Source organism: Chrysochloris asiatica, unplaced genomic scaffold, assembly GCF_000296735.1.
Source record: "Chrysochloris asiatica unplaced genomic scaffold, ChrAsi1.0 scaffold00329, whole genome shotgun sequence".
NCBI classification, from domain to species: domain Eukaryota; kingdom Metazoa; phylum Chordata; class Mammalia; order Afrosoricida; family Chrysochloridae; genus Chrysochloris; species Chrysochloris asiatica.
Genome location: NW_006408847.1, coordinates 893795 through 918550, shown reverse-complemented (window position 1 = coordinate 918550; position 24756 = coordinate 893795). Strand labels below are relative to the sequence as shown.

Here is a 24756-nt window from a genome sequence, read left to right as displayed (position 1 = left end):
CAGCAATTGTCTTTGTGACCTAATTGAAGAGGACCAGGTAGTTAACAGCAGAATCAATAGCCAACACCATTGACATCTCAATTGGTGTAGCTTACACAAATCTGATGGAAAGTTAAAACTGAGCAAAAACTTAATGGGTGCCAAAACTGTTGCATCCAGATCTCATGCAGACAAGAGCAGAGCTTTCAATGGAAAATAGAAACAAGTGGGATTAAGATCCTGGAGTAATTCTTTGAAGTATTGTACAGGAAAGGAAACGTGGGCTTTACCAGTATGATCAATCCTGAAGATAAAGCACAATCAAAGCAATGGCCACAAAGAGGTGGAAACCAAAGCAAAAGCAGACTGGTCAAGAACAAAGGTCATGGCAACAGTATGTTATGTTAGGATTCACAAGGTATTTTACTTGTTTACTTTTCTGAGGGTGAAAAAACAACATCTGCTGCTTATGAGAGTATTTGAAAAAGTTAGCCAAAGCTCTAGCAGAAAAATGCCCGGGAAAGCTTCAATAGAGAGACCTTTAACACCACAACGATGCTCCTGCATAGTCTTCTCATTAAACAAAGGCAATTTTGTATGTGTTTTGATGGGAGATTATTGGACATCCAGTGTATAGTTCTGATTTGGTTCCTTTTGACTTAAAGAAAAATTTTATTTCCTAATCTTAAAAAGGAGCTCTGGTAGCTTAGTGGTTATGAATTGGGCTGCGAACCTTAAGGTCAGTGGTTCGAAACTACCAGCCACTCTGCGGGAGAAAGATGAGGCTTTCTACTCCCGTAAAAAAGATTTACACCCTCGGAAACCCTGTACAGGGTCGCTATGGGTCGGAACTGACTCGACGGCACTTAACAACAACAACAAATCTTAAAAAATAAAGGAGTTTGGGTAACATAATAGTTCTGAGTCAGGCTGCTAACATCAATGTCAGCAGTTTGAACTACTAGCTGTTCCACAGGAGAAAGATGAGACTTTTTGCTCTTGTAAAGATTTACAGCCTTGGAAACCCTATGCAGGGTCACTATGAGTTGGAACCAACTCCACGGCATGTAACCAACCAACCAGTGTTAAAAAAATGACTCCTGGTGTGACACTGTAGGATCAGCACTGGACTGTGAGCCACAAGGTCAGCAGTTCAAACACACTGCAGAATAAGCAGTAGACTGCTAACTACAAGGTTGGCGGTTCAAACCCACCAACTACTCCTAGAAAACCTAACAGCTGGTGCCAGTTCTTAAAAAAATCTTTCAAGGGCACCCATTTTACTTTAGTTAATAATGTAAAAAAAGGCTGCATTGACGTTTAAATTCCCTGGGGTTTCAGTTCTATTTTGTTGTTAAGTGTTGTCGAGTTGGTGCGGACTCATAGTGACCCTGTACAGTGTCTAAGGTACAGCTGGTGGATTTGAGCTGCCAGCCTTGTGGTTAGCAGTCCACTGCCTATCGGGCAATTCCACACCTTTTAAGGATGGATTAAATGGTTGGTATTTTCACTTACAAAGTGTCTTGAACTTGATGGGGTCTATGTTGAGAAATAAAGTTTATATTTTTATCTTTTAACTTCATTTTTCCTCGAACTTTTTGAAGTCCCCTCATACTTTCCTGTGATGTTTTCATATTTTTCTGAAACAGTGAGGTTTTTTTGAGTACCTCTGTCTTCTAAAAACAATCAGTGGTTAGATTTAATGTGCCTTTTGTATTTATATTACATTGTTGCTTATGTTTGATCATCTAAATCAGGTTTGGGGAAACTTTTCTGCCAAAATTTATAACATCATTCGTGAGCCATACAAACTTAACAACTTAAAAATAAGCCTGCTATATTTGGTCAGACATTTTATTAACTCACCCATAAAGTGATGGCTGCTGGAACTGTGGTTGCCTTGGAAGGACCAGACCAAATGATTTCGCTGGCTGGACGTTCTCCACCCCTAATCTAAATCATTTTACCAAAGAAATTCCCTTTTCTTCTAGGACTGTGTAATATGTTTCTCCTTAAATACCTAACTGTAAATAGCTCAGATATCTCAGTAAAAGAATGGATAAACTGTGATTATATTCATATGTTGGAATACTTAGAACATTGCTGAAAACCCAACAATATTGGTGAATCTCTAAAGCATTATGCTGAATGAAACAGTCCTTACACTAAAGAGTCTGTATTATATGGTTTCATTTAAATGAAGTTTTAAAAGAGGCAAAACTGTTTTATGTTTGAAAAATTCAGAATACTCACTGGTTACCTGGGGAATGGGTGAGAGGACAGAAAAGGACATTCTGGTAATGTTCTTTATTTATATTGGTATTTAGGCTATGCAGTTGCCAAAACTCAGTGAATTACATTTAAGATTTATGTTTCCTATTACACATAAATTTTGGGAAAAAAAACTTTAAACAAATTTTAAACTCTTGTGTGGCACTTTGGATAAGCACTGGGCTGCTAAACACAAGGTCAGTGGTTCAAACCCATAAGCCTCTCGGAGGTTTGCTATAAGTCTAAACTGACTTGATGGCATTTAGCAGCAACAGTGATATGCTTGCTGAAGTATTTAGGGGAACGTTTACTAATTTTTTTGGAATTTACTTTAAAATGTATCAAAACATAAGATGGATTGAGGGTTGGATCGAGGTGTAAATGAATAAATACGAGAAAAAATAAGTATAGTAAAATGCTACTGACACATTTATAGGTAGGATGTTATCTACAGTTTAACTCACGGCAAAATTATTTTCCTTCTGCTCTGATTTTGAATAAATTTGTAAAAAACTTTTAAGTTTAAGAATGCTCAAGAGTCTGTAGGGAAGTGTTTATATTCTTATATGGAAATTTATCCTGGTGTGGCACTGTGGGTTAATGAATCAGACTGCAAAGCCATTTGAACTTGCAAGGTCAGTGGTTCAAACTCACCAGCTGCTCCTTGGAAACCCTATACAGGGTCGATATGGGTCGGAATCGACTCGACAACACTCAACAACAACAATGACATATAAATTTTACATGTTTCTACTAAGGGAATTAAGAAGTAACTAAATTTGCAAAAAGATTCAATCGTTTCAAATAGGAAAAATGGGTTCCTATTTCATTGTTTACTACTGCTGTAGTTTTAGATAATTATATTTATTTTTATGATACCTTTTTAGCATTAAAAGCAAATTCTAGTTTCATTACATAACAGAAAATTTAGACAATACAGAAGGGTATAAAGATCTAAGTAAAAATGTTCTCGAACCAGTTGCTCGTAGTAGGTACACCTCAGTAGGTACATCCTCAGTGGTTGTGAGTGAGTTGATGAATTAATGTGTAATTATTTATCTTTTGGGAAACATTTCTCCAGCTATGTCTCCTGTGTTCGCTTACCTTTTTAAACATATAAGAAAATTTGACAGAGATTTAAAAAAAATCATCACCTAATGTTCAGGAATTTTTTTTTCTAAGTTGAGTTTTATTTCTTAGAAAGTTGAGATTACAAAATAAAACATTGCTGTATTTACTCATTTTGAGCTTGTTTCAAAGCTTGCAGTGAGAACTGTGAACTTTGTTGGATCATCCACCATCTAGTGGTGAAGGTTGGAATAGTAGGCGTGGCTATGTCATGCAAACTTAAAATATATATATTTTTAAAAGGCAGTTTTAATGAATTTATATAATGTGTTGGTGGCATTAGTTGTTTGCATTCTTGAACAGGATACATTATCAGCAAAGGATGAAATTTTAGAGTGAAATTATGAAAAGATGCTTTGTCAAAAGTTTAGATCTCATGTTAAAAAATTTAAATGTGAATTTGCTTGATGTGAAACATTTTTAAAATAAGATAAAAAATAAAGATACCGCTACCTAAAACACAGTTTATATTTTATGGTATTGTCATCCAGTCTTTTTATGCAATTCAAAGGTTATTCTGTTTTCTGTAAGTTTCCTTTAGCATAATATGGCATACAGCTTCTCATGTTATTGCAAACTTTTCATAAACATCATATTTAGGAATTGCATCCCAATCTCAGTGATTCTTTTATCTTGTGCATTTAATTTTGGTTATTTTTGTTTTAAATTATTTCTTTTCTGTTCATTTATTTTGTGTTTTGGTTTTGTGGATAAAGCTTCAGTGATCATCTTCTGCATATTTTTTTTCTTCTGTTTTTAGGATTACTTCCTTAGGATAGATTGCCAGAAGTGGAGTTACTGGGTCAGAGGGTATGAACTTTATTCCTTTTTTTTTTCTTTCTTAAAATATTTTATTTGTTTGATGCCTAGTTGATTTATGTTCATTTTGATAAAGGGAAGTCATATTTATTATATTTAGTACTTATCAGAAAATTATGTCTGTGATCAGTAGTGTCTGAGAAACTCCTAGAATGTAAAAGCCTTTTTCACTTGGCTTCCCTCAGCATTTCCTGAACTTTACTGAGTACTTGGATAATTTTTTGTGTGTGTGAGATAAACTTTTTGACGTTTTTATATGCCTTTACAAAGACTGTAGTTTATAAACTACTGGTACAAAATTTTATTGGTTAAAGTATGCTTCATTGGTCAGCACAACTGAATTAACTATAAAACTTTACACTAAAATTTACTAAAAAGGAGATAAGAATAAAGTTGTTTACTTTATGATTTTCTGTGTTTGTCTTAAAAGTCTGATAACTTTTATTACTTAAAAAATATATTTTGATTACTAAAGAGCATGTTAATATCCAGATAGAATCAAATGCTTTTTATAATCTTTAATATTTAAAATATAATGTGAAAATAGAAGATAACATAGAATGTACAAACTTTTTTTCCCTCCCATTTTCCCACAGAATGTGAAAACTTTTGCATCTTCTGATAGTCTAGCCAAGGTCCAAGAAGTAGCAAGCTGGCTTTTGGAAATGAATCAGGAACTGCTCTCTGTGGGCAGCAAAAGACGACGAACTGGAAGCTCTCAGAGAGGTAACCCTTCCTCAAGCCAGGTAGATGAGGAACAGATGAATCGTGTGGTAGAAGAGGAACAGCAGCAACAGCAACAACTAAGACAACAAGAGGAAGAGCATACTGCAAGGAATGGCGAAGTTGTGGGAGCAGAGTCTAGATCTGGAGACCAAAATGATTCCCAGCAAGGACAATTAGAAGAAAACAACAATCAATTTATTTCAGTAGATGAAGACTCCTCAGGAAACCAAGAAGAGCAAGAGGAAGATGAAGAACATGGTGGTGAACAAGATGAGGAGGATGAAGAGGAAGAGGAAATGGACCAGGAGAGTGATGATTTTGATCAGTCTGATGACAGTAGCAGAGAGGATGAACATACACATAGTAACAGTATCACAAACTCCAGTAGTAACATGGACCTGCCTATTCACCAACTCTCCTCCCCATTTTATGCAAAGACAACAAAAGTGAGTATATCTTTGATGATTTAACCTGAAAATTTTTACATATCCATCTTAATTGGAATAAAACTTTTCTCATATTCCCAGTATTATTTTTCTTTAGGTTTGTAATTATAGAATAAACTAATTTTTGTGTTACAGATGGCACTTGGAAATGTTAGCTGTAGCAATACTAATAATGGAGCAATTTGAGAATGTTATCGATCCTCTTATCATGAAAATTCATTAAAGCCAAATTTTCTTTGAAACTCGGTCTCTGGAACCAGAGATTAGTTGGTTGTAATAAAGGAATCGTATTTTACTTACAAAATGCAGCCAGTGAGGTGGGCCATACATTCACAGATGTTACTCCATCCTGACTTTAGTTACTGGAAGTTACCCTAAATTAGTTTTCTTATTACAGTGATTAGAATTTTATCCTTTGTAAGCAATCTTCTCTTCACTTTGTAATTAAACAAGACGAAATTACAGCCTGAGAATCAGTACTTAGTTATTTGGGGGTACTGAATTGATAATTTTAAGTTAAGATACTAAACATGACATTCAAGATTACTGAATATTTTTTTCCTGCTTTATTCGGTAATAAGAATGCATGATGTTATCTTCATGTTTTCCTCTCGTTGTTGTATTGAAAATTGTACCGTCAGGAATACCGATTGCATTCATGAAACTTCTGCAATCTGTGTCTCTGGAACACTCCATTCTCTTCTCAGATATGAATGTTTACCAGTAGGGTAACCAAACCGTTTTGGTCAGTATTTGATTCTAAGGAGTAGGAGATGATTGATTCTCTCTACTTATCCTGCAGTTTTCTTTCCCTGGGAGATAGCTCTGTTAGTACTGCTACGTAACCTCATTTAACTAGCCCATGGAGCTAGCCAGAGACAAATTTTAAAAGGTGGACAGTTAGTTCTTCTGTCTGAACTGGAGAAACAGTATCAATTCAGTGCCTTGGTAATTAATCTAATGCTGAGAAAAAACAATTTCATTGATGACATTCTATCCCTTTGGTTAGTCCAGAGATTCGGGACTAGAACATACCAGCTAAGACATGCTATTACTGCTTTCCCAGTATTACCTTTGCTGCTGAATAGGTAGTCTGAGATGTTAAGGAGAGGAGGGGATTGGGCAGCTGCAGTAAATTTGGAATTGTTAGTACTTGTGTTTTTGGAGTGGTACAGGGTTTTTTTCCCTCTAAAATCTTCACTGATTATGTTACCACTTAAAATTGTGGTCATAATTAAGGGAGGAAGGGAAGCATTATATCTCTTTAACTATCTGATCCTTCTGTTGTATCTCCCCTACCCAATCAAATTACAGCCCAAATGAAATGATAGAATGTCTGGACAGTGCTTCAAAATAATATTGGAGGGGAGAGTAGAAGAGGGGGATCATGGGCTGGCCATGAGTTGCTAATTATTGAAACTGGGTAACAAGGACTTAGAGTTCCTGAGCGTTATTCTGTTTAACTTTAAGTGTGCTAAGTAAATACTGACTCCTCTACATTGTATTCTATTTGTTTGGTATTTTGGTGTTATTAACATTACAAGAAATTCACTAAGGTATCAAATACTTTGTTGGAATTAAAGATTATACTAAGTGGTATTTTAGGCAATGGTGCTATCTAAGGAAAACCCAAAACCAAATCCACTGCTGTCGAGTCACTCAGAGTGACCCTACAGGACAGAATAGCATTGTCTTAAAGGATTTCTAAAACTGCAGTCTTTACAGAAGCAGATGGCCCTCTTTTTCTTAAAGAGCAGCTGGTGGACTTGAATCGCCAACCTTTTGATTATCAGCCGAGAGAGCTTTAACGACTTCACCAACAGGGCTGTCACTATTCAAGAAAGAGAGAAAGTAAAGAGAACTATATTCAGAATGAATGAGGTTTGAAGTGTATCTCCTAGATGGAAATCATTGAGTGTCCATGTAAAGTATAAAGTAGACTCATGAGTTAAATAATATGTTGGAAAGGAACATTTTAACTCAAATAATAGCTTACTTATTTTACAGACAAGTCAAATAATGCCTATAATCATTCACTCTCTTAAGCTTGTGTGCTTGTTTTTAAATTCCACACTGACTTATTGATTTAGTCCATAAACAATATATAAACAAGCTTAATAGCTCCGTTAACCTGTTTCGACCTGAAATGAAATATCTACCCTGTGGATTAAGTCTTGAAATGCTAAGTCATTTTTGCTTCAGCTTATAAAACTTAAACTATTTGTAAAACATGTTTTTCTAGCCTAACTGTAAGTTTTTTTGGGTATTCTTTATACTAAAATTTGTTGCCATTGAACCACTTTTTCCATAAATCTTTAGGGAAGCAGACAGCTACATCTTTCTCATAAGCTTCTGGCCAAGATCATGCTAGCTTTCCCAATTAGTCCAGTGGACTTACAAAGCACATGAACATAAATCTTTATGACTTTGAAACCAGAAGAACCAGATGGTGCCCAGCTACCACTACCAGTTTCTCTGAAAGGATCACATTAGAAGGGTCTCGATAAAAAGTAGGAGAAAAATGTGGAACAAAACTCACAAAAAACAACAACACTAAGCTTACTGGTTAAGTAGAGACTGAGACAGTGGTTATTAGTCATTCTTCAGGTCTGGAACAAGGAGCTCTGGTAGCAGAGTGGTTACAAGTCGGGCTGCCAACCTTAAGGTCAGCAGTTCAAAACTACCAGCAGTTCTGTGGGAGAAAGATGAGGTGTTCTGCTTCCGTAAAGCTTTACAGCTTCAGAAACCCTGTGCAGGGTCACTGTGAGTCGGAACTGACTCCACGGTACTTAACAACAACAGGTCTGGAACTGAACTGAACTCCACACACTCAATTTTTAGCTGAACAATGAATAGTTCTTAAGGGAAACAATAACTTTAGTGAGGTATACACTAAAGTTCAGAATAATGACCCATTTGCGATCAAAAGGACAGCATTTATACAAGGACAAAGTTCAGAAGGGTTAGGAAAGGAGGAAGAAAAGAAACAGGAAACAGAGAGAGGAAGTGGATAAGTGATGTTCCCATGAGGGGATTGCAGGTAATGAGGTGAAACAAAATGTGTATGAATTGATGAATATAAAACTGATGATTTGCTCTGTAAACATTGACCCAATTCACAAGAAAAGTGAAAAAAACAAAAGATTAGCTTCCCTCTGGACAGGTTTTCAGTCAAACCCAATCAGTTGAAAGTAGGGAGAAACAAAATATTGAACATAGCTATGAAATTTAAGAATCATCTGGGATATGGGTGGGGAACCTTTTTTCTGCCAAGGGCCATTTGAATATTTATAACATCATTCACGGGCCATGCACAATTATCAACTTAAAAATGAGCCTGCTAGGCTTACAGAATGTGCCCTTTGGTTTGTTTAAATTATTATATATTCATGAGTGTTTTCTGTGTACATACCGCTCACCACCACCCCCCCACCCCAAAAAAAGAAAAAAACAGAGGGAATGGAAGCAAATGCTATTGAATGATTGTGCATGGAGGAGATTGTAATCATTGCAATGAAATGGTGTAAAGCCAATGTTCTCCCATGTAAACTAAGTTCACAATGAAAACTTAAAAAAAAAAAAAAACTTGCTATATTTAGCTAATCATTTAATTGTTGTTGTTGTTGTTAAGTGTCCTCAAGTTGGTTTTAACTCATAGTGACCCTATATAGGGTCTCCAAGGAGCTGCTGGTGGGCTTGATCTATCAAACTTGTGATTCGCATTCCAGTGCTGATCCTGCAGCACTATACCAGGAGTCCACTCATTCCTAACGTGATGGCTGAAACTGTGGTTGCCTGGACAGGGCCAAACCAAATGATTTCCAAGGAGCTCTGGTAGCATAGTGGTTATGAGTTGGGCTGTGATAACCTCACGGTCAGCAGTTTGAAACTACCAGCAGTTCGCGGGAGGAAAGATGAAGCTTTTTCTGCTCTCGTAAAGATCTACAGCCTCGGAAACCCTGTACAGGATCGCTATGGGTCGGAACCGACTCGACAGCACTTAACAACAACAACATGGAGTCCTAGTGTGGCGCTGTGGGTTAATGCGCCAGACTGTGTAAAGCCGTTTGAACTGCAAGGTCGGTGGTTCAAGCTCACCAGCTGCCACTCGGAAACCCTATACAGGTCTCTATGGGTCAGAACCAACTCGACAGCACTTAACAACAACAACAACAGCATACAGCCTGCAGGCCAGATGTTGGCCACCCCTGTCCTACATTTGTATGTTAACAGGCCACCCCTGTCCTGGCCATTTCCCTCAAAAGGTCTGAGTTTTCTAACAAGGGTTGTTAACATTATTTTAGAAAGAAGTTTGATCAAAACTAAATTCTGCTGAACAATACAAAGCTATCTCTGATTTATGTAAGATTATATTAAAAAAATATGTTATCTAGACAAGACATACCTTTTTCTGAACGTAGATGTCATCCTACTATTCTGTAGAAAAATTTCTAGTATACAGCTTGACAGGTGCTTTATGTACTTTATCTTTTATTGCCTTTCAAGGTGAAATCTTAAACTGAGCTTTTAGAAATATCTTATATATCTGTTTCCTTAAAAACAAAGTACATGAAATTTAATAGCATCACAAAAGGTAGTTTTGAGTATGTATGTATATAAGAATATGTGTATACAGCTGTGCTTTTGATATATTGTTTACTTTTAGTTCATTTGCACTCATCAATATGACAAGAAGAATATAAAATTGTTTGTCCAGACAGTCAAACTAGGATTCATCTGAAATTAGTCTTTTTGTCCAGTCCTGAAACTTTTCTTCAGAATTTTTCTCAGAATACTTTATTTTTCAACATTGGGAAAAAAACAAGTCACCTAGTACTGTTACTGAAGAAGAGAGTACTAACTCACACAAGCATATGAATCTTTTTTATACGATTCATAGGAAGGATAGTTCAGTATTTCAAATCCTTTATTATATTGGAGGGACTTTTAATTCTTAGTCATTATATAATAAGATTTATCTATAGGAGCTCTGGTAGTGTAGTGGTTACGAATAGGGCTGCGAACCTTAAGGCCAGCAGTTCAAAACTACCAGCTGCTCCACGGGAGAAAGATGAAGCATTCTGCTCCTGTAAAGATTTACAGCCTCGGAAACCCTGTACAGGATCGCTATGGGTCGGAACCGACTCGACGGCACTTAACAACAACAACATAGACGTTCTACTAGGTCTTATCTGTAGAATAAGACTACAGTGCTTCTCAGGATTGTTGTTAAGATAAAGTGAAATGTTACCTGTAAAATACAGTTGCCTGGTACACTCAAATAGTTTATCAATGCAGGCCTGCAGCCTCAGTTTATCTAGGATTTCTGTCCATTACCCACCATGCCACAGAATAATTTTCATCCCTATAGTCCCATATTGGGTTACAGTTGTTATCATAACACCATCTAGTGGAAAAAGGTGTAAATAGAAAAATAAATACTTTAAAAGGGTACACAGGGGAAAATAGTGGAAGGGGTCTTAGTGATATAATGGGTAAAGCATTTGGCTGTAAACTTAAAAGATTGGTGATTTGAACCCATTAGCTCCTATACAGGATAAAAGACCTAGCGATCTCCTGTAGAGAATTATTATTGTAGTAAATGCTGTCCAGTCAGTTCCAACTCAGGAGACCCTCTGTATAGGATTTTTGAAGAGTGACTGGTGGCTTCAAACTGACCTTACAGTCAGCTTGTAAAGAATATAGCCTAGGAAATTCTATAGGTCAGTTTTTTGCTTTGCTCGGTAGGGTTGTTGTGGAGTCCTGATGTGGCACTGTGGGTTAATGCGCAGAACTGCAAAGTCAGTTTGATTCACAAGGTCAGCAGTTCAAGCTCACCAACCCACTCCTCAGAAATCCTATACAGGGTCGCTATGGGTCGGAACCAATTCAGTGGCACTTAACAAAAACAACAACACAGGTTTGCTGTGAGTTGTAATTGATTTGACAGTACACAGGAACAACAGGAAGAGTGGGAGCTTTGCTTTAATAAGCTCTGGACTAATCTATAAATATTAAAATGTGACAAATTTCCCAGAGGATGCTATTCACAGATCTTCCCAGTTGATAGGTTGATGCTGTTTCCTTTCCGTGGAACGTTAAATATAAGTTAGTTTCTTTAAATTTTCTTGATTTTTTTTTTTTTTTTTAAACTAAAGCTTCTGTGTATTTAAACATATTGTTAGTCTTACATTTGGCTGTCTAAAAGAATTTTAGCTTATAATTAATTTCTACTTTCTGTTATTACAGTTTTTGAAATATTCATTAGCATTATTTTAAACCTAAAATAGTTTGAAAGGTTGGTTATGTTTAAATTTTTATCTGATTTATTGTAAGCAATTAAATATTATTTTAATGGTGGACTTTTATTATAGGCTAAAGAGTAATTTTCCCCAAATTTTTTGATAGTGTTCCATTGATATGTGATTCATGCAACTGATAAAGTCTCTGAAGTACTGTTAACAATGTTCCTGAGGAAAATTACATTGACTTACTCTCTTTCAATAAAATAAGGAGCTCTGGTAGCGTAGTGGTTAGGAGTAGGGCTGCCAACCTCAAGGTCAGCAGTTCGAAACTACCAGCAGTTCCGTATGAGAAAGAGGAGGCATTCTGTTCCCGTAAAGATTTACAGCCTCAGAAACCCTGTACAGGGTCACTATGAGTCGGAACTGACTCCACGGTACTTAACAACAACAACTCTCTTTCAGAGTCCCTGGATGGTGCAAATGGTTAAGCACATAACTACTAGCCAAAAGCTTGATGGTTCAAACATGCCCAGTGGCACTTCAGAAAACAGAGCTAGTGATCTGCTTACAAAGACAGGCTTGATACCCCTACTGAGGAAACTTGTGCTCTAACACACGAGGGATTGGCTCAAGTCTGAATGGACTCCATAGCAATTAACAACATCATGTATACAAAAGGGCTAATGAATAGAATACCAAATAAACTAATAACATCACCAGCATCAAGTTTTCTTAATTTTCTGTTGATGCTAGGGAATACAGTATTAGAGAATACAGTACTATATATGAGGGGTTCTATATTTACTTTGGGAGATAACTTCCAGTTATGTCTCAAGCTTCCATCATTCACTCTGGCTCCAGTCCTGCATTTCTAGTTGCCTGTTGGGATTGTAAGGAAGCTTGGTATAACAGTGGGCCAAGCATTGGCTTTCAGTTGCTGATAGTTAACTGTTGGTATTTAAGTCCACCAGCTGCTTCATCGGAGCAAAAATGAGCTTGTCTGCTCCCATAAATATTTGCAGTCTCGGAACCCAAAGGAGTAGTTGTGCATTTCCTTTAGGGTCACTGTGAGTCTGAATCAACTTGATGGCAGTGGTTTGGGACAATGGATTGGACATCAACACGAGTGTTCCATTGAAGACTTCTGTTTCTTTCTTCAAACTTTTTTTTTTTTCCTTTCCCAAAATTTCAATGTCTCTGTTGATGCCCCAGAAGAGGTGTTTTGTTTTTTTTCTTTCAAATTTGAATACTTGTTATTTGATTACACTGAGTAGATTCCAACTCATAACGACCCCGGGTGATGCCAAATATGGAATCATTTTTGGAATATGGAAAATTTATGGAAGCAAATTGTCTTATTTTTTCCCTCGGAGCCACTAAATGGGTTTGAATTACTGTCTGTTCTGTTAGCGCTTATTTATTGCACCACCAGATCTCCTTACTTGGTTAGTGCCCACCCCCCATGCCTCACTTTTAATCCTCTTCCACCAGACACTTACAAGAAACTGATTGGAGAGTCAAATGTTTTAAATTAGTATGAGCATCTGTATTTGCTTAAGTTTAGGTTTGCATTTTCTAGTAGGCTATAATGCTAACTCCTTGACAATGAGTTGGCAGTATGAACAATTGGATGAATGTTTAAAATAAATTTTTAGCTCAGTAATATCAACCCAAATATCTGGTGTTCCATTTCCCACTGATTAGCCCCAATTCTGTAAGTGGACATTTGAAGCCTTCCACAATCTTACCATAAATTCTTTCTGTCTGATTTTGTTTCCATGTCTCTCTACTTCTTTTGAAAGATCTTCCTCTGTGGCTGGCTATAACCTTCAAAACCCTGCCCGATCTCACTTTTTTCCCTAGATTTAGATAATTTCGTTTCTTGGAATGCATTTTTGGTTCCCTTCACTGTACAGTTTATTTACTTTTACCAGGTAACATTTCTTGTAGGTTTTGCTGTGAGCTGACATCTAATTTTTAAAAATTTTCAAACAGAAGTTTGATCAATCTGCTTTTAGTGCTGATTCAGGTTGGGAGTTAAAGATTCACAAATTATAATGTGAACATTTCTCATTTCAAGTCTTAGGATGTACTCTCAACCTAAATTACAAATTCAGTGTGGTAAGTTTGTTGTTGTGTGCCATAGAGTTGATTCCGACTCATAACAACCCTGTATAGGGTTCCTGAAGAGCAGGTGGTCAGTTTGAACCACTGACCTTGCAGTTCAAACTGACCTTAAGGTCTGTCACACCAGGACTCCAAGTTGTTTCTAAGACTAAAGTATTCTATCTACAGATAGTTGCATTGAGAAATACTGTAATAAAGTTAGCAGTGCTATAGTAAGACTCCCCTGAGAGATCCACAATTTAGAAACCATGCATACAACAATGGAAAGCAACTCATATAGCCATTTAAAAAGATTAATAATAGAAAAATTCTTTCACATATAATTTCCTTACAAAAATGTAAAAATCAAACTGTGCATAGTATGATCTTAATTATGAAACATATATATTGATCCTTTACTCACGTATGCATGGGGAAAAAAATCAGGTGTTGTAGCAGATACTAGGGATTAATCTCGGAATATGATTGGATTAAAGAATATTTTGATTTTTCTTTTATGCCCTTAAGAATTTCCTAAGTTTGCTGCAACAAATCTATATTCCTCTTTTTTTTTAATTCCTCTTATTTTATTAGAAAAATACCTATATCTACTAGAAATCAATTCTTCTTTGACTTAGTCATAATGTTTGATGTTATAATGCTTAGTCATATGCTTAGTCATAATGTATAAAGCTCCTAGTGGAGGATTGGGCCAAAAGATGTCCTCACAGGGAAAGACATTATATAATGCTCTCAACAGAAAAGCCACAGAGCCTGGTAGAAGGAGCACTGCATACTCTAAGTCCCAGTATAGCCAATTCTTCACTTTTGTAGGACTTACATACTACCCTGGCAGTTCTCTAAGTTAAACAAATTAATTACATGAGTAATAGTAGAGTGGTATCTTTTTTGTTTGTTTGTTTTAAAAAGCCATTTATTTAATATGTATTTTTTTAGTGAATTACTTAGTGTACCTTGACAGCACTTTTACTCACCATGAAACAAGAAGATTTTTAATTTTGGTCTTTCTGTAAGCACTTTCCAAGTCTGGCTTGTAAAACACAATTCTAAAGTACCCCAGGAAGTCATTTATGTTTTCCCTACACCTTACTCTCAACACCACCCCTACTCCATTTCTTTAAAGTAGTTAAATACTTAAACTGTATAGGTTTTCTGTGCTCACTTTAAATCTCCAAAGATAGAAGTCTCCAGGTTGGAGGGGACCTTAAGAAATCACCAAGTTCGCATCTGTGTGTTTATTAACAGATTTGGCTTTGGAAATAAGGTCATCTCTAGGGAATACTACACCAGGAAGTAATACTACATTTTTAGGCAATTCTTAGTGGTAGAACATTTTATGTTGAAATCTTTTAATTTGCTTTGGTCCTTGTTCATCTTATAGGAGAAGACTGCTATCATATTCATCCTTAAATCTTCTTTTCTCCAGACCGAATGTCTCCAACATGTTTTCCAGGATCACAATTCTTGTTCATCTTCTCTGGACAGGTTGTAGTCAACACAGTGGTATTCAGTTGCAGGAGAGCCCAGAGAATGGAAGACAACCTTGATAATGATGATATTAATAATAATGGTAATAAGTGATTTATTGAACACTACAAGTAGACCCCGATTTGCAATATAGTATAGATATGTTGAACCACATTTACAGCTGTCCCCCATTTATTTTTTATAAAAGCATCATTAGTAATATGCGCTATATACAATGTTATAGTGCATAGTTTGCTGATGAGGTCATTAAAGTAATGTTAGGTGCTTTCGAGTCGGTACTGACGCAGTTCCCCTATGCACAACAGAACCAAACACTGCCCTGTCCTTCACCAATCTCACAGTTGTTGTGCTTTATAATTGAGGCCAATGCTGCTACCACTGTACCAATCCATCTCACTAGGGGGGTGGGGGGTGGTTCCTATTTTTCTTACCTTCCAAATTACTAAGCATGATGTTCTCCAGGGAATGATCCCTCCTGATAATATGTCCAAAGAATGAGAGTAAAAGTTTGGCCATCCTGGCTTCTAAGGAACATTCTGGCTATACATCTTCCAGCACAGATTTGTTTGTTCTTTTGCAAGTCCATGCATCAATTGTTCTACTGTCTTTCTTATTCACTGTTCAACTTTCACATGCATTTGGGATTATTGGAAGTACCGAGGTTTAGGGCAGGCATAAGTTAGTCATCAAATGGACATCTTTTCTCTTCAACACTTTGAAGAGGTCTTGTGCAGGACATTTGCCTAATGCAATACATTGTTTGATTTCTTGACTGTTGCTTCCATGAGTGTTGATAGTTGATACAAGCAAAATGAAGTCTTTGACATAACCTTTCTCCATTTGTCTTGATGTTATTTATTGGTCTAGTAGTGAGGAATTTTGTTTAAAGAAACACTGAGGTGAGCCGATACCAAAGGCTGCAGTCTTTCATCTTCATAAGTATTTTAAGTCCTTTTCACTTTGACCAAGCAAGGTTGTATCATCTGCATATTGCAGGTTGTCAATGAGTTTTCCTGTAATCCTGATGCCCTGTTCTTCTTCATTTAATCCAACTTCGCAAATTGTTTGCTCAGCATACAAATTGAGTAAGTACACTAAAATATAACCCTGGTACACACCTTCCCAAATTTTAAACAGAGCAATCGATGTTCCCTTGTTTTGTTCAAACATCTGCCTCTTGATCTATGCACAGGTGCCTCATGAGCACAGTGAGGTGTGTTCTGGAATACTCAAGCTATGGACAACATTCTCTGTAATGTTGTCCATAGCTGTCATAATCTACACAATTGAAAACCTTTGCACAGTCCATTAAGCACAGGTTAACAACTTTCTGATTTTCTCTGCTTTCAGCCAAGATCTGTCTTATATTAGCGTTGTTATCCCTCAGTACATACCTTCTTCTAAATCCACCTTGAAACTTCGACAGTTCTATGTCAGTGTACCACTGCAGCTGTTCTTGGTTTACCTTTAGCAAAAGTTTACTTGTTTGTGATATTTATGATATTGTCTGATGAGTTCCGCATTCTGTTACATCTTTGGAATGGGAACACATAGGGATTTCTTCCAATCAGTTGGCCAGGGAGCTGTCTTCTAAATTTCTTGGCATAGTTGAGTAAGTGCCTCCAGCATCAGTTTAATGAAAGATTTCAATTTGTATTAATTCCTGGAGCCTTGTTTATTGCCAGTGCCAACAGTGCACCTTGGATTTCTTCCTTCAGAATTATTGGCTCTTGATCATATGCTACCTCATGAAATGGTTGAACATCTACCATTTCTTTTTGGTACAGTGACTCTGCATATTCCTTCTATCTTCTTTAGATGCTTTCTGCATCATTCAGTATTTTACTCATAGAATCTTTCAGCATTTCAAGTCGAGGCTTGAATATTTTCTTCAGTTACCTCAGCATAAAAAATACTGAGCGTGTTCTTCTATTTTGGTTTTCAAATTGCAGGTCTTTGCACATTTCTTTAGAATATTTGACCCTGTCTTCTCGAGCTGCTCTTTGAAATATTTTATTCAGTGTACCTCTTCATTCCTTCCATTTGCTTTAGCATCTCTATGCTGGAGAGCATGTTTCAGAGTCTCTTCTGGCACCCATTTTGGTCGTTTTCTTTATTTTGCCTCCTTAATGACATTTTGCCTTCTTCCTATATGATGTTCTTGATGTCATCCCACAACTATGTGGGTCTTTTGGTCATTTGTGTCTAATTCTATAAATCTGTTAATGAGATTATCTCTGAATTCAGGTGGTATATATAGTCAAGATCATATTTTTATTTTGGTTCTTGTGGACTTGTTTTACTTTTCTTCAACTTCACCCTGAACTTGTATATGAGCAATTGATGGTCTGTTCCACAGTCTGCCCCTGGCCTTTTTTCGGCTGATGATATGGAACTTTTCCACCATTTCTTTCCACATATGTAGTAAATTTGATTCCTGTTTATTCCATCTGCTGAAGTCCATGTGTATAGTTGCCTTTTATATTGTTTAAAAATGTATTTGCAATAAAGAAGTCATTGGTCTTGCAAAATTCTATCATATGATCTCCAGCATCGTTTCTATCACTAAGGCCATATTTTACAGCTGCTGATCCTTCTTCTGTGTTTCCAACCTTTGCATTCCAGTTGCCACTAATTATCAATACATCTTGATTGCATGTTAGATATATCTTAGAGTGAAGAAGTTGGTAGAATTCTTCAATTTCATCATCACTGGCTTTAGTGGTTGGTGCATAAATTTGAATAATAGTGGTATTAACTGGTCTTAAATTGTAGGGCATATGTATGTTACCTTATAACAGTGTTGTACTTCAAGAAAGAACTTGGAATGTTCTTTTTGATGATGAATACAATGTCAGTCCTTCTCAATTTGTCATTCCCGGCATAGTAAACAATGTGATTGTCAAACTCAAAATGGCCAGTGCCAGTCCATTTCAGCTCTCTAATACGCATTCCATTTCCTGTTTTTGACAGCTCCCATGTTCCTATTATTAATAGATGTTTACTGTATGTTTCCTTACTAGAGGCACTGTGTATCTTGCCATTTCCAGATGTGTAGTTTTCAATTTGTGTGTCCCCTTTGAAATCATTAAGTACGTTGATGTCTTTAGCGAGGAAGTGAAAGTTAAATGTATACCTTCAGGATAGGTAGAAATTGAGCAGTGGTGGGGCTATCAAGAAGTGAAAATACCATGGTCATTTCCAAATGAGCTTTTGAATAGTGGCAGAATTTTAAGAAATAAGTGTAAAATACTGTTTGAATATGATGGTTTTCTCATATTTCAGTGGGTTTTTGTGGTGTTGTAGGATAAGCACTGGACTGCTAAATTCAAGCTTGGTAGTTCAAACCTACTAACCGCTTCCCAGAAACCCTTTACAAGGTCATGTGAATTATAAGTGATACAACAGCACTTAAGAGCAACAACAGCATAACAAACTTTGGGGGGAAAGATTGGGACTTTTAAAGGGAAAAACTCAAAAAATTCTGTAATTCCGCCATTGGATATTCTTTATGTAACACACAAATATGTAAAAGCCCAAAAGATACACATTAGTTTTCTGTAGAAATTGGAGTTCTGGTACGGTGCTATAGGATAAACACTCTACCGCAGCTTTGGTTTGAACCCTGCACAAGGTCGCTGTGAGTCAGAACTGACTTGATGGCAGTTAACAACACCAAGAAATACATTCAGTAAATATTTGTCTCTTTCCTGTTTTCTTGTAGTTTACTTTTTTTTTGCTCAGAATTAGAATAAATGTTTGAAATGTTGTTGTTGTTAAGTGCTATCAAGTCAATTTCAGCCCATAGTGACCCTGTATAGGGTTTCCGAGGAGCAGCTGGTGAGCTTGTACCACCGACCTTGCAGTTCAAACAACTTTACAGTCTTGACACATTAGCCCACAATGCCACAGCAGGACTCGAAATGTTTGGAATAGTATGTGCTTAAGGAAATCTGGTAGCGTAGTGGTTATGAATCAGGCTGCTAACCTCAGGGTCAGCAGTTTGAAACTACCAGCTGTTCCATGGGAGAAAGATGAGGCTTTCTGCTCCCATAAAGATTTACAGCCTCAGAAACCGTGTACAGGGTGCTGAGTCGGAACCGACTCCATAGCATGTAACCACCACCAATTATATAATATCTGGGATTCCTACCTAGAGTTGTATTTAAAAAAAAAAAAAAGCAACTTCATTTTAATATTTAAAAATAACACTAATAGCAAAGGGTGACCCTTGGAATAAATGCACACATGTGTGCACGCTTATTACCTTGGAAGCGTGAGGATATATTTTGAAAATGTCTCAGGTATTTTCAGTAGCACTAAAACACATAAAAATACAACTCTCCATTGTAGTTTCTCTTAGCATGTACATACTCAGTGTGAGAAAAGAATAACTCCAAAGAAAGTATCCTCTTAGTCAAATTTCTTCTATACTAGCAAAGAAAGTAGTATCATTTATTACCACTTGACCTTCTTGAACAGCTATTCTTTCTCAGTTTCGTTTGGCTGCTTGGGATGATCAAATATGAAGTATAACCTAGTTAAGGGGCCATCACTCAAATGCCTACTCACTGCCATTGAGTCCATTCTGACTCATAGCGAACCCTGTATTTGGCAACTGCAACAACAATAAGGTTTCTGAGGCTATGAATCTTTCTGGGAGCAGAAAGCCTTATCTTTCTTTCACAGAGTGGCTGGTGGCTTTGAACTACTAACTCTGGTTAGAAGTTCAGTGCTTATCTTACACTGTTATATTTTAGAGGGAAAAAGATTTTCTTATTGACTCCATTTAGTTTTTTTAAAGGAAGATTGTAAAAAAAATTCAGGGGAAACGCTGTTTACATAGTGTTTCCTAAGAAGATTGTGTGGTAGACATGATGTTGTGAAGTCTGGTGGTAGAGATGGGGGAGCAATAATAAATTTCAAGACTTAGAAGAACTTAGGCTTTTCAGTTTCTCTTCCTAAGATGTGTAAATTTTAGTATGTTGAATTATTTCCTCAAATCATTTTCTCTAAGTGATAAAACTGTACTTGTACAGTGACTGAGCACAGTCTCCTTGAACACTGGTTATCTTCTTTTCAGTTTACAGTGATTGATATGATAAGCACTGTGCACTGATAGATGATTGTTGTATTTTATATGTCGTAGATGTTTGCTGGTTTTCTATAAAAACAAAACAATCCCAGGCCCACTGTGTTGTTTCTGACTCATGGTGCCTGGTACACCCAGTGAGACTGCTCCTGAGGGTTTCCTCAATTGTAATCTGTATGGAAGTGACTACCACTTCTTTCTTCAGAGGAGAGGGTTTTTGGGTAGCAGCCAATCCAGTCACTTAACCACTGTCCCATAAGGGCTCCTGTGGTGTTCTATACAACTGCCATTTTTTGAAAAGACACTTTTATTGCTGTATTTTGTTAGATTAGCATCAACTTTGGTGGTTAAATTCAGTTCATTGGCTTATATGATAGACACAGTTTGAATCTTGATGTTTGCTCAAGTAATGAAATGTCATATTGTTAGCATTATCTATTGAGGGATGTGAGGTGCTGTAGGATAAGCACTGGACTACAAGGTCGGATTTGAACAACAAGGTCAGTGGTTCAGACTCAAACAGCAGCTCCTTGAAAACCCTATAGTAGGGTCCCTGTGAGTTGGAACCAACTCAACAGCACTTTAACAACAGTAACAACAAACTTCTGAATAGTCAAAGGAAGACCAGTATCTAGATATGTGGATGAACACCTGAACTTTTTGAGCCAGTGAAAGAAACTATATGTTAATCAAAGTAGTTTCCTTTTAACCAGGAAAGAACATTAACTTACTATTTAAAATTTTGGTCAGTTTAACAAATATTATTACGTATTCAAAGATGTCATTATTCTTCGAAGATGAACAATGGTGAGAAGGATTTGAGGGAGAGGTATTAACATGTTAAATGCATATATCCATTTTATTTTTAAAAGATTAATATGAAGAATGGGACAAGTTTGGGTTTAAGGGTATGAAACATTTTAGAAAGGTAAGGGATCAAAAAAAGTCTGGGAAAACAAAGTTAGTATGAGTTAGTACACATGTTCCTGGAACACTGCTCACATGGTGTGTAGCTTATTTCCATCAGTGGTTATGCAAAGAATTTTTAGCAGAAAACCCTATTATTGTCCACACTTCCTTTGATACAATTTATAGCAGACACAAACTCCAGACACTTTATGGCCCAAAATGGTAATTTAAACCAATGAAATGGCCTAAGTATGTTCAAGGAACCAAAGCTTCCCTAAAGAGGATGGCTGTGAAAATTGTGGTGCTAGTGCTATTTTTTTTTTTTTTTCAAAATGGACTCAGATTCCAGAATTTTAGATGTGCTGTGAGTTGGATTGGCTCCCTGGTGTGGTGCTGTGGGTTAATGCACTGGGCTACAAGGTCGGTTTGAACCACAAGGTCAGTAGGTCAAGCTTACCAGCTGCGCCTTGGAAACCCTATACAGGGTCGCTATGAATTGGAACTGACTCAATGGCACTTAACAACGACGACAAAATGGATTGGTACTGTGGCAGCGGCACTAAGCTGAAGTGTATCTGCAATTGTGAGGATGGTGCAGGATAGGGTGATGTTTTGCTCTGTTGTGTATAGAGAGTTGACTAAGCTGAAGTGTATCTGCAATTGTGAGGATGGTGCAGGATAGGGTGATGTTTTGCTCTGTTGTGTATAGAGAGTTGCTATGTGTTGCAACTGATTAAGCTGCACCTAGCAACAACAATCTTTAGTATTCAAACTTTGCAACAGCATTTCTGAGAGTTGTGTTTCACCTATGTACTATCACTTTCACTAGATGACACAAGTGGAAGAAGTGTGCTATTTCTCACTCACAGCAAAATGAAAGTAGTTTGCCGTCTGTACAGGTCCTTTAAGGGCATTGAGATGTTTGGAATGATAGCATACATAGCCTTAGTACAGTAAGTGCCTTAGTCAGTCAGTGACATAATTTCCATTATGAATTTAATATGCTTGTTTTACAGGGTTTGAATTGTCAAATGATTCGGTCTCATTAAAAAAAGAAAATGTGCCTCCTAACTTACACAAGGGATTTGAGGTGACCTATATCTCGACGGCACGTAACAACAACAACAACATATCTAAGAGGGAGTCCTGGTGTGGCACTCTGGGTTAATGTGCTAGACTGCAAAGCCATTTGAACTGCAAGGTCAGGAGTTCAAGCTAACTAGATACTCCTGGTGTGGCACTCTGGGTTAATGTGCTAGACTGCAAAGCCATTTGAACTGCAAGGTTGGTGGTTTAAGCTCACCAGCTGTTCCTTGGAAACCCTATACAGGGTCGCTATGGGTTGGAACCACCTTGACAGTACTTAACAACAACAGATATCTAAGAGACCTGGTGGCAGTGAACGATAAATATTGGACTGCTAACCACAAGTTTGGCAGTTCAAATCCACCAGCCATTTCATAGAAAAATAAGGCTATCTGCTCTCAGAAACCCTATCCAGGGTGCGCATGAGTTGGAATCAATTCAATGCCAGTAGAATTGATTTTGGTTTGGGTATGTATAGGAGAAATACATGCACACATGTACACATACATACATGTTGTTGTTAAGTGCCATGGGGTCAGTTCCAACTCTTAGTGACACCCTGTATAGGGTTTCTGAGGTTGTTAATCATTATGGGAGCAAATAGCCTCATCTTTCTCCTGTGGAACAGCTGGTAGTTTTGAACAGACCTTGAGGTTAGCAGCCCAACTCGTAACCACTGCGCTACCATAGTTCCACATATATATGTGTGTTATATTATATGCCGTGGAGTCGATTCTGACTCATAGCGACCCTGCATAGGGTTTCCGAGGCTGTAAATCTTTACGGGAGCAGAAAGCCTCATCTTTCTCACGTGGAGCAGCTGGTAGTTTTGAACTGCTGACCTTCCGGTTCACAGCCCGATTCGTAACCACCACGCTACATATATATATATATATACACACACACACATGTGTATACATATATATGTATATATACAAAACAAGATTACTGATACAAAATTAGAAATATATGTAGTTTCTATGTGTTGGAACATTCTAAAGGGCACTGAACAACAGCAATAATAGAAAGTCATAAAGTTGTTGTTGGTTTTGTCTTTTGAATTTCAAGTTCATTAAAACAGATTCCACATGAGCTTAGGTATTAGACATGTTATTGGTGGGTGCTGTTGGGTCAGTTCCGACTCAGTGACTTAAGTAGAATTGACCCATAGGGTTTTATTGGCAGTAATCTTTTGGAAGCAATCTTGTTTTTCTCTTGAAGTGGCTATATGGGTTTGAACTAAAAACCTTCCACTTACTAACAAACTACGTCACCAGGGATCCTTTAATCCAGCTAAATTGATGTTTTCTTTCAGAATTCCAAGTCCTACATTATGAGTGTTTCTATTTTCCTGTTTGTTTGAAAGACATAAACCAAACCCGCTGCCATGGAGCCAATTCTAATGCATAGCGACCCTGTATAGGATGATGGTACTTCACAGTTCTGTTGTGATAATTAAGTGCAATGAAGCACATTGAGCTAGGAACTCTGTCAGGTATTGAATTTCTCCCTCCCCTATCCCCATCACCGCCCCAATCTGAAATAATATTTTCATATTTTTCTGAGCCTTTTACCTGTAATATCTCTGTCTCCTAGACCTAATCCTCCTTCTGTCCCAAGACAGTTACAGGCATGCTCAAGAAATATGGGGATTAAATTTTGTTTTTGTTTTTTCATTTTACTTGATAGCCAGTTAGTATTATATGTGTTTTCTATAACTTAATTCTGCATACTTAAAATCTTTTCTGTACATGAAGCAATGGTATACATAATTTCTATGCATAAGTGTTTTTGGTAAATATTAATAAGTTCATGTTTTCTTATCATGTTAATGATAATTATATAAATTTCTGTTCATCCAACTCAAAGTGTAATGGATTTTAATTTTTAAAATAGTTTGTAACTGTATCAGAAAGTCAATCTGATGTAGAAAACATAATCATCTCTCCTATTTAAAAAAAAAAAATCGCATCCCTTCCTATTAAAATGTCAGTACTATACCAGATTTTTATACTTTCATAAGCTCAACTTGTATTTTTCAAAGGGTAAATCCAATAATGAGTTAAGTTGTCAATTTTTTGAGCTTCTGACCTTAGATCTTAGTTTAGTTTCAGTTTATTTTCTTTAAGCTATATAGAAAAGTTAGCTACATTACTTGTACTTTAAGAATTATTATTATGAAAACTGATGATTGATTGTCTGTAAATCTTCATTCAATTCACAATAAAAAGTTCAAAAGAGAATTATTAGTATTAATACCTTATTTATGGTATCTTAGCCTGTCTTTAGAATTTTTATAGGAGAAACAAATAATTGATAAGTAATAATGTAATATATTTTAATTGTAAAGTGTGCAGCCTGTTTATGTTTAAACTTATTTATAAAAGTAATGTACCTTAAAAACTTGATATTAAAGCAGCTTCTTTTTTTCCCGTATATA

At 36.7% G+C, this 24756-nt stretch overlaps 1 protein-coding gene across 2 annotated transcripts in view; it reads left to right on the top strand.

Annotated features, from left to right (window-relative positions):
• FBXW7 (F-box and WD repeat domain containing 7, E3 ubiquitin protein ligase) overlaps positions 1-24756 on the top strand; it is a 231226-nt gene that overhangs the window by 122066 nt on the left and 84404 nt on the right. The window contains exons 1-2 of one of the 2 annotated variants that reach the window (XM_006875495.1): positions 4139-4188; positions 4794-5369. In XM_006875495.1, coding sequence (XP_006875557.1) covers positions 4863-5369 — 507 coding nt within the window. In that variant the 5' untranslated portion in view covers positions 4139-4188; positions 4794-4862. Of the gene's footprint in view, positions 1-4138; positions 4189-4793; positions 5370-24756 lie in introns of those variants that run through there. The other variant, XM_006875496.1, reaches the window with a different exon arrangement.